Source organism: Passer montanus, unplaced genomic scaffold (genome assembly GCF_014805655.1).
Source record: "Passer montanus isolate IOZ18808 unplaced genomic scaffold, ASM1480565v1 scaffold8, whole genome shotgun sequence".
Classification (NCBI taxonomy): domain Eukaryota; kingdom Metazoa; phylum Chordata; class Aves; order Passeriformes; family Passeridae; genus Passer; species Passer montanus.
Genome location: NW_024373256.1, coordinates 830,065 through 840,567, shown reverse-complemented (window position 1 = coordinate 840,567; position 10,503 = coordinate 830,065). Strand labels below are relative to the sequence as shown.

General features: G+C 61.8%; 1 protein-coding gene across 1 annotated transcript; it reads left to right on the top strand.

Annotated features, from left to right (window-relative positions):
• The first annotated feature begins 4,702 nt into the window (after positions 1-4,702).
• Positions 4,703-10,262, top strand: AQP8 (aquaporin 8). Its single transcript, XM_039731837.1, has 5 exons — positions 4,703-4,908; positions 7,621-7,747; positions 8,593-8,807; positions 9,790-9,924; positions 10,220-10,262. Exons 1-5 carry the CDS (start codon positions 4,703-4,705, stop codon positions 10,260-10,262), a joined length of 726 nt encoding a protein of 241 aa, XP_039587771.1.
• Positions 10,263-10,503: the final 241 nt, after the last annotated feature.

The following is a 10,503-nucleotide window of genomic DNA, read 5'->3' as shown; positions in this document are numbered from 1 at the left end:
CTCTCCCTCCTGCTCCAGCCTGGCCTTCCTCCTGGGGGATTGCTACTGATGGGGCAACGAAATTCATCTCTGGGGGTCACAGAATGCTTCAGACTGGAAGGAGCCTTTAAAGCCCCTCCAGGGCCACCCCTGCCATGGCAGGGACACCTCCCACTGCCCCAGGCTGCTCCAAGCTCTGTTCTGGGGCACTGCCAGGGATCCAGGGGCAGCCACAGCTGCTCTGCCACCTGTGCCAGGGCTGCCCACCCTGGCAGGGCAGGATTGTGCCCAGAGAGGCTGGAGAGGAGCCGTGCCCAGGATGGGGGTGGAAGGGAAGCTTTGCTCAGCAGGCACTGGGTCCTGTGTGCCTGCAAAGTCAGGCAGTGCTCCCTGCCCGGGAGCTGCCTGCCCCTGCCTGCCCCTCCAGGAGCCAGGGGCTGCTCCTGCCTGCCCACACTCACTGCTGCCGTGGCTCCCTGCTCCTGGTGTGGCCCTGCCTGCACCTGTGTCCATCCCCGTTCCATCCCTGAGCCCTGCCTGCTCGCTCTTCACTCGTGGGTACAAGCAGCTGCCTTCCAGGAAATGAAATTATTTACCTTCAACTATTTCATTTTAGGAGCTGAAGGAAAAGCAGTGGTTGGCTCAGTGCATGGTATTTCAGCCTCTCTGCAGTGACCAGCTCTCCATTCCGAGTTTACAGTTTTTCAGGTGCCTGGGCTGCTGGGGCACAGGAGAGCGTGGTTATTGAGGATGGAAATGTGGGTGGGCGGGCAGGAAGTCCAGCTCCCCAGCCCGAGTTTACACAGTTTTTCAGGTGCCTGGGCTGCTGGGGCACAGGAGAGCGTGGTTATTGAGGATGGAAATGTGGGTGGGCTGGCAGGACAGCCAGGGGCCAGGTCATTGCAGGGAAGATGTGCAGGGGTGTGGGGGACCAGGAGCATCCACCCCTTCTGTGGGATCTCAGTGGATTTTAATGCTAAGCACCAGACTTAAGCACATGAAACAGCAGAATGAAGGTCTGGGTGGCTTCGTCCTGCTCAGGTGGTGATTTTCCCAGCTCAAACACCAGCCTGGGCTGCAGGACTGACAGATCCATCCCTGCTCTGCACCAGGCAACGCTCAGCCCGCCCGAGGGATCCCTGGAAATTTCCATCTGCTCTGAGACAGCGACGGGGAGGAAAACTCTTACACAAGTGGGCTCTGTAAGGGGCAGAGGTCACCTCACCTGTGCCACAGCTACGAGCTGCAAATCATTCTGCAAGTTCTCTTTCAGCCCCGTTGTGTAATGCCGGGACTCTCCGGCTCCGAGATAAACGTGGGAAGATAAGGCAGTGTCAGAGGAGCTGCTCTGCTTCTTTATGGCTCTGTGAAAGAGCTGATGCTGGATTTGCCGGGGTCCTTCCTTGCAGCACCAGAATATTTTGGAATAACCTTTTTATAGATGCCATCTGGAATTCTGGCCTTTCAGATGTACCAGCACCAATTCACGGAGAGCACTCGAAGCATTTCAAGAGGATGGAGTGACAGGAAAAAGGGGAATGAATTCAAGCTGATAGAAAGGAGGTTTAGATTAGATTTTGGGATGAGATTCTTCCCTGGGAGGGTGGGGAGGCCCTGGCACAGGTGGTTTCAGTGTCCCTTCCAGCCCAAAGCAGTCTGGGATTCTGGGACTGAGCATTGAGAGCACTCAGTGATGTTCTTTAGTTCTGCTTCAGTGCTTTTTGCAGTTTGGGTGGTTTGGGTTTAGAGCCCCAGAATGGTTGGGGTTGGAAGGGACACCGGAGATCATCCAACCCTCAAATCTGGTTTTCTGCACAGACCCTCGTCTGGGTGCTTTGGTGGCATGGGAAAGCCAAGGAAAGGGGGCAGATCTGCACGGTGAAACGAGGAGAGGAGTGAAACAGGGGGAGGATAAACCAGGGGTGTTCTGCTTTTCCTGGCCAGGTGGATGGGCGAGGGAAACGTTCTCTGTGATTCCTAAAAACCATTTTTGGAAGCCTTGGCTTGCTTGGTGCCACCACTTCCTGTACTAATTGACACAGTTGCTATTGTCACTTATCTAACAAATCGGTGCAAGCCCAAACAAGGACAAAAATAAGTGTCTGCTGATATGAACAGATTTATCTGTTCTCATCCCCACGCCTTTTCCCACGGGCAGAGTTCCCGTGTGTCTCTCTGAGCAAACCTTGGTGCTGAGGATTCCAGCTCCTGCTCAGAGCAGGGCTCTGGCCTTGGCGTGCTGCTGGCACCCCTGAACACCTGGCAGGTGCTGAGGCTGAAGCTCCAGTGAAGGGAAACCCTTCCCTCAGGGCTGAGCTTTTTTTCCCTCCAGTTTCAGGCCTGTGCTCAGCAAGAACTGAAGCCTCTGTTGCCTGAATGTGGAGTATTTCCTCTGCAGGCTCAGGCAAACATCCCCGCGCCCTCAGGAGTGGTAAATGTTTAAAAGCCAAGGACAGGGGTTAATCCTGGCGTTTGGGCTGTGACCTTGCCGTGCTCTGAAGCCACCACTGGGGTGGGAGACAGAGCACGGGCAGGGTGGCACCAGCCTGGGCATCTCCTGTGCCAGGAGCACCCAGCAGCACCCTGGCTCGGCCACCTGGCTGCTCCCTGGCCAGGGAGAGTCCTGGAGCTCCTGGGGCTCACCCATGCTGCTGGGGGCTCTGGGCTCTGGGATATGGGATCTGGAGTTTGGGGTCTGGGATATGGGTCTGGGATCTCAGGTTTGGGGTCTGGGGTCTGGGATATGGGGTCTGGGATCTCAGGTTTGGGGTCTTGGGTTTGGGGTCTGGGATCTGGGGTCTGGGATTTGGGATCTGAGATCTTGGGTTTGGGGTCTGGGATCTGGGGTCTGGGATTTGGGATCTGAGATCTAGGGTCTGGGGTCTGGGACAGCCCAGCTCCTGGCAGTGCCTGCCTGGCACCGTGGGAGCTGCTGCAAGGAAGGAGCAGCTGAAATCTGGGTACGTGTTACACTGATATGTGTTACATTGATTTCTCATGATAAGCACCCCAAAAATAAATGAAATCTGGATTCCTTCTGCCCAAGTTCAGTTTCTTGCCAAAGGAGCACCCGGCTGGTCGTGCTGGGAGCTGAGGTGCCAGATGGGTTCCATGACCTGCTGGAAGCTGGGGTGCCCTGTGGGATTGGGTCAGGTGTTTCCCTGCCCCCCAGGTCTGGGGGTTCCTGGGGGTCCAGGCAGACCCAGCTGCCACTCTCCACATCCCAGCTGTATCCACGAGCTGATGCCAAGACCTCTTGGCTGCAGGAAGCTCTTGAGAGGGGAAGAGGGTCGATGGAGGCTCATTCAGAGGTGCCTTTACTGGGATTCTCCTGCCTGACCCTTGTCTGTGGTGTGGCCACAGGGACAGGCCAGTGGAAATTTCCTTCCCATCCCCAGTGCCTTGTGACAACACCATAAACCACGGTGGCGTTCTTTACCCTGCTGACAGGAGAGAAGAGCCCTGGAAACCCCAGTCCTGGGGCAGCCACACAAACACGGGGCTGCACGAGGCTGCTCAAGCTCCCTGCAGGGCTGGGCTGCTCCCTGCCTGCATCCTGGGCACATTCCTGCTGCTCCCAGGAGCTGCCCTGGCACCACCCGGCCGTGCCCATCCCTGGGCAGGGTCACACTGACCCCTCTCAATCAGTGCCCCAAAGATCAGCCACATCTGGGCTCCTTCAGCCCCAGCTCAAAGCCCTCCCAGCGGGAGCCTTGCTGGTCCTGCTGGGAGCTGTGGGATGCAGGTGCCTGGGGGCCCCCTGCTCCCCCTGCCCTGGCTGGATCTGCTGTTCCAGGCAGTGATCCCGCTGGGATGAGGAGGATTTGGGCGGGGTTTAATCAGTGCTTGATCAGTGCCAGCTTTTGCAGTGGCTGGTGGATCCCTTGGCATCTTTCCCTCCTCTTTATTTGAGAGCAGTGCAAGAGGGACATGAACCCCAGCCCTGGAATCACGGGCAGGAGGTGGGCTGAGCTTTAGAGGAATTGTCACTGGTGGTCTCCACTCACAGGGTGGGCAGCCCTGGCACGGGGCGCCCAGAGCAGCTCTGGCTGCCCTGCATCCCTGGCAGTGCCCCGTGGATGGGGATGGTGGAAGGTGCCCTGCCCAGGGCAGGGGTGGCACAGGATGGTTCCCTTTCCAGAGCTCCCTTCCCACCTGGAGCAGTGTGGGGCTCTGGGCTGGCAGCACCAGCTCCTTCCCAGGCTGCTGCCCTTGGTGGCTCCTGCAGGACAGAGCCCCCAGGGCTGAGCACAGGTGCCACACTGCAGGTGAGGGGGCAGGAACCACATCCTGCCCCTTGGCAGGACCCCTCACACCGCCACCAACAGCAACAGAAATCCGAGGCAAAAATCCCAAGCCTTGAGCCAAGGCTTGGCAGTGATAACGAGCTTTGATATCCCTGGGGGCCGGCCCAGCAGTTTTATGACCCCTTTTTTTCCTTAGCAATGCAAATCCAATCTGTATTTAGAGCCTCCCGTGCAGAGCTGCCTCTCAGACACTCGGGGGGAGCCCGGAGCCTCCTGGGGTGCTCATCCCTGCTGGGAGCCCCGGGTGCTGCACAGCCAGCCTCTGCCTGCAGCCTCGCCAGCCGTGCCCAGCCGTGCCCAGCCGTGCCAGCCGTGCCCCAGCCGTGCCCAGCCGTGCCCAGCCTCGCCAGCCGTGCCCCAGCCGTGCCCCAGCCTCGCCAGCCGTGCCCAGCCGTGCCATCCAGGACAGGCTGGACATGGAGGCCAAGCCCTCGGCCCCGCGGCCGCGCTGCCTCGAGCGCCACGTGCAGCCCTGCGTGGCCGAGCTGCTGGGCACTGCCCTCTTCGTCTTCATCGGCTGCCTGGCCGTGCTGGAGGACGCGGGGGGCACGGGCCGGCTGCAGCCCGCCCTGGCACACGGGCTGGCCCTGGCCGTCACCGTGGCCGTGCTGGGGGACATCAGGTAAGGGACAGCGAGCGCGCCGGGGCCCTGCCAGGAGCGGGGAGGTGCCCCCACCTTCGGGCCCTTCCCTGCCCAAACCCTCTGCCCTCTGCACCCCTGCCTTGCCACGGAGCCCCGGTGGGCAGCGTGGCCCTTTGGGGGGTGGTGGCATCGCTGGTGGCATCACTGGTGGCACCTGTAACGCCGTGGGTTTGGGGCTGCTCACCTGGCTTTGGATTGCAGCGTTTCAATTTTTAGCCCCTTCTAATAAAAATGGTGAAGCTGGAACAGGAACGTTCTCCTCTGGGAGCCGGAGCTAGGAGATGTTTAAGGGCCCTTCCAGCCCAAACCATTCTGTGATTTTATGATTCTCTGTGAAGCTGAGATGATTCCTTTTACAAGGATGTCAGAGCAAAACATTTTGACCCAACTGTGCTTCTCCTCAGGGTATTTTCAGGCTAAAAAAAACGTGGTTTCAATTACTCAAAAGCAACATTTGGACAACTCTGCTCATTGAAAAGCTGTTGTGTGGAGCTGAGATATAGATTGATCCCCAAGGAAGATGCTGGAAGAGTCCCTGGGGGTTTCTTGCCTTCCCTGTGCCAGCCCCACAGGGGCTGGGGCTCTCCAGGCTGTCCTGGGGGGCTGGGCAGGATCAGGGCCAGCCTGGAGTCCAGAGCAATGGGGTGATAATTCATCAGTAGGGGGAGAACAGCCCAGGGTGGGGTTTGTGCAGGGGGCACTCCTGACCCACGGTGCCTGTGCCAGGTCCTGCTGCACCCCAACCCTGGCGTGGTGAAACCAGGGCAGCAGCACTGGGGGCTTCGTGGTGAGGGGCTGCAGGTTCCCACTGAATCCTGAAATGGTTGGGCTTAGAGAGGACCTGAAATCCCACCAAAGTCCACCCCTGCCATGGCAGGGACACCTTCCACTTGTCCCAGGCTGGCCGAAGCCCTATCCAAGCTGGCCTTGGGCACTGCCAGGGATCCAGGGAATCTGCTCTGGGCACCCTGTGCCAGGGCCTGGAAGGATTGCCCAGGGAAGGATTGAGCCCAGGGAAGGATTGAGCCCAGGGAAGGATTGCCCAGGGAAGGATTGAGCCCAGGGAAGGATTGAGCCCAGGGAAGGATTGAGCCTTGGGAAGGATTGAGCCCAGGGAAGGATTGAGCCCAGGGAAGGATTGAGCAGGGGGAAGCAGTGCAGCCGTGGAAGGATTGAGCCCAGGGAAGGATTGAGCCCAGGGAAGGATTGAGCCCAGGGAAGGATTGCCCAGGGAAGGATTGCCCAGGCAGCTGCAGAGGAGCCCTGCTCGGGGGGTTCCCCAGGCAGGCTGCTGCCCCGGGGGGGTTTGTGTGCAGCCAGGTCCCCCTGAGCCCAGGCTCCCCCCAGCCCAGAGCTGGCAGTGCAGCCCTGTCCAGCCCAGGCTCCCCGAGCAGCCCAGCTCCCTGCTCTCCTGGGGGCTCAGTCCCAGCTGAGCATCACATGTGCTTGTGGCTCCCAGACTCTCTGACTCATCACCAGCAATTATCAGGCTGATCAGTTATGAAACCTGTTCATTAACCTGTGTCTCATGGTAATCAGAATTAATTAGAGGGTCTCTGTGTCTGGCTTGCTTGTGCTTTTTGAGGTGAAGGATTTAGGTCTGGTGCTGAGGGCCAGCCAGGCTGCTCAGCCTGCAGCCCTGCTCTGGGGGAGCTGTGTCCTGCCAGGCTGGTGCCAGCCCCAGCGCTGCCTTCCTGCAGCTCTGCCAGGCCCCTGCTGCCCACAGCAGCCCTGGCAGAGCTGCAGCAGCTGCTGGGAGCACCTCAGTGACACATCCCCAGGTCCTGTCCCTCAGGATTGCCCAGGGAAGGATTGCCCAGGGAAGGATTGCCCAGGGAAGGATTGCCCAGGGAAGGATTGCCCAGGCAGCTGCAGAGGAGCCCTGCTCGGGGGGTTCCCCAGGCAGGCTGCTGCCCCGGGGGGGTTTGTGTGCAGCCAGGTCCCCCTGAGCCCAGGCTCCCCCCAGCCCAGAGCTGGCAGTGCAGCCCTGTCCAGCCCAGGCTCCCCGAGCAGCCCAGCTCCCTGCTCTCCTGGGGGCTCAGTCCCAGCTGAGCATCACATGTGCTTGTGGCTCCCAGACTCTCTGACTCATCACCAGCAATTATCAGGCTGATCAGTTATGAAACCTGTTCATTAACCTGTGTCTCATGGTAATCAGAATTAATTAGAGGGTCTCTGTGTCTGGCTTGCTTGTGCTTTTTGAGGTGAAGGATTTAGGTCTGGTGCTGAGGGCCAGCCAGGCTGCTCAGCCTGCAGCCCTGCTCTGGGGGAGCTGTGTCCTGCCAGGCTGGTGCCAGCCCCAGCGCTGCCTTCCTGCAGCTCTGCCAGGCCCCTGCTGCCCACAGCAGCCCTGGCAGAGCTGCAGCAGCTGCTGGGAGCACCTCAGTGACACATCCCCAGGTCCTGTCCCTCAAACTGTCCCTGCCGGTGCTGCAGCCTCGAGGACACACTGGATCAGTGACACATCCCCAGCTCCTGTCCCTCAAACTGTCCCTGCCAGTGCTACAGCCTCGAGGACACACTGGATCAGTGACACATCCCCAGCTCCTGTCCCTCGGTCCCTCCGGCCCTGCAGCAGGGGCCGTGTGCCCAGGGAGGGGACACATCCCAAATCCTGTCCCCTGGAAGAGCCGGGAAAGCCGCGGTGCTGCAGGCCGGGGCTGTGCCGCTGACGCTCCTCTCTCCTGGCAGCGGCGGCCACCTGAACCCCGCCGTGTCGCTGGCCGTGTGGCTGCTCGGGGGGCTCCACTCCACCATGCTCATCCCCTACTGGCTGTGCCAGCTCTGCGGAGGGGTGATCGGAGCCAGCCTGGCGAAGGTACGGAGCCGGGGCGTCCCTGGGCCCGGGGACTGTCCCTGCCAGCCTGGCCTGTGCCCTGTGGAGGCTTGCTGTGCCCTCTCAGGGGGTACCTGAGGGCTTGGGTGCCCATGCAGCGCTGCCATGCTCACACAGGCCTTTCCCCATGTTCACAAAGGTGTTTCCCTGTGTTCACCCAGACCTTTCCCCATGCTCACCCAGACCTTTCCCCGTGTTCACCCAGGTGTTTCCCTGTGTTCCCTCAGGCCTTTCCCCATGTTCCCTCAGGCCTTTCCCCGTGTTCACCCAGGCCTTTCCCCATGTTCACCCAGGTGTTTCCCCGCTCTCCTTCCCCCAGCACGGTGCCCTAAGGGCCGTTTGGGCTCGGTGCTGCCCATTCCAGCACCGTGTGCTGTTCCTCACACCCCCTGGGCACCCGGGGCTCTCACCCTGCCGGGACCGGTGCCCTCCAAGGTGCCCAGAGCCCTCTCAGACGGGTCTGTGCTTGCCAGGCAATCAGGCTGCTTTTCCTCCTGCAAATGCCCAGTTTAGCTCCTCTTTAACCCGCCCACGCTGCCCACGCTGCCCTGACAGTGAGCCCATCTGCTGGCACAGGGCACAGTCTGGAGCATGGTGGGCACTGAACAGTGAGCACTGGACAGTGAGCCCACTGCTGGCACAGGGCACAGCCTGGGCACTGGACAGTGAGCCCATTGCTGTCCCATTGCTGGCACAGGGCACAGCCTGGACACTGCGTAGTGAGCCCACTGCTGTCCCAGGGCACAGCCCGGGCACTGGACAGTGAGCCCATTGCTGTCCCAGGGCACAGCCAGGAGCACAGTGGGCACTCACGGCTGTCCCCACAGGCTGTGGCACCCAGCGAGCGCTTTGGCAATGCCAGCGGAGCAGCCTTCGTTGGCATCACGGCTGGCGAGCAGGTCCCTGCTGTGCTGGGGGCTGAGATCATCCTGAGCTCCTTCCTGCTGCTGGTGGTCTGCATGGGAGCCGTCAACGGCAGGACCAGCACCCCGCTGGCCCCGCTGTGCATCGGCCTCGCCGTCACCGCCGACATCCTGGCAGGGTGAGCTCTGTCCCCTCTGTCCCCACAGAGCCACCCAGCCATGGCTGCGGGGCTGCTGGCACCAGGCGGGCTCAGGAGGGACCCTGGGCTGTGGGGTGGAGCTGGGGGCAGCTGTAGCACCCTCCATCAGGGCACCCCAAATCCCACTGACCTGCTGCACCAGGGAGGAGACTGAGCTGGGATGGGGTGGGATAATGGGGTGGGATGGGATAATGGGATGGGATGGGATGGGATGGGATGGGATGGGACAGACCTGCCCTCCTGCAGCACAGCACAGACCCTGTGCCCAGGGACATGGAGCACACTGGGGATGCCATCAAATGAGCCCAGTGGGCACTCTGGCACTGTTGGGCTGGGGGCAGGAGCAGCCCGGGCTCAGCCTGGAGCAGGAGCAGCCTCAGCTCCTCCTGCATGTGGCACCCAGCCGGTGCAGCCCCCCGTAGTGGGTGATAAACCCTGGGCCCGCCCGGGCTGTGTTTGCCGTGGGAAGCCCTGAGCAAACAGGGGGCTTTGTGTCCCCCGCGTCCCCCCCGGGTTTGTGTCCCCCGCGTCCCCCCCGGTTTGTGTCCCCCGGGTCCCCCCGGGTTTGTGTCCCTCGGGTCCCCCCGGGTTTGTGTCCCCCGTGTCCCCACGGCTGCTGGCAGCACTGCCAGCCTCAGCAGTCAGCGATGGTGATGGAGTGCTGGGTTGAGGCAGCGCCCACCCCCTGTGGCAGCACCCCGGGCCGTGTTTGCACAAACCCCCGGGCAAATATTTACCCCTAAAGCTGTGATTGCTGCCGCCCTGCTCCCGAGTGTGAGCCGTGTGGTGTGCAGCCCTCCTGAGCCAAGCCTGGCTCCCTGGCCCCAGCCCAGTGCCCAGCAGAGCCCCGGGAAGACCCCAGGAGGGGGATGCTGCTGCCCACCCCACCACTGCCCTCCCCGAGGGGAGGCTGCTGCTCCCTGTCCCCCTGGCATGACACGGCCCCGTGCTCCCCTTGCAGGGGCGGCGTGTCCGGAGCCTGCATGAACCCAGCCCGAGCCTTCGGGCCAGCCCTGGTGGCCAACTGCTGGGACTACCACTGGGTGTACTGGCTGGGGCCCATGCTGGCCGCGCTCCTGGTCGGGGCCCTGCTGAGGTACGTGACAGCTCAGTGGCACTGGGACTGGCACCCCGCAGGCTGAGCCTGCCTTTGCCCCCGTGCTGCTGCCTCCACCCTCGGGCAAGGCTCCCAGCAGGTGCTTTTCCAGAGGGGAGACTCCTTTCCCTTCTCCTTCCCAGGAGGACAGGGTGACAGCAAAGGCCCAGCCTGTGTCCCACGTGCCTTGTGTGGTGAATCAGCCCGGGGCTGGTGCTGTCCCCGTGTCCTTGTTGTCCCCTTGCTGTGGCAGAAACGCTGACCCCGCATTTCTGTCTCTTTTTCCCCCCCACAGGCTCCTGCTGGGTGACCAGGCCACCCGCCTGCTCCTGAAGTGACAGCGGGCACAGGGCCCCGTCCCTGGGCAGCAGGTGCAGCCCAGCCCAGCTGCCATGGAACCCCCTGCCCCTGCTCCTCCCCTTCGTCCTGCCCCCCTGGCATCTCCCTGGCACCCATGACCCAGCCACTCTTCCTGTGCTGCTGGGGGAGGGTGGAAACCTGGCTCTGCCAGCCCTGCCATGGCACCGGCTCACCGGGAGCACCCTCTGGCAGCACCGGGTCCGTGGTGCCCCCGGCTGC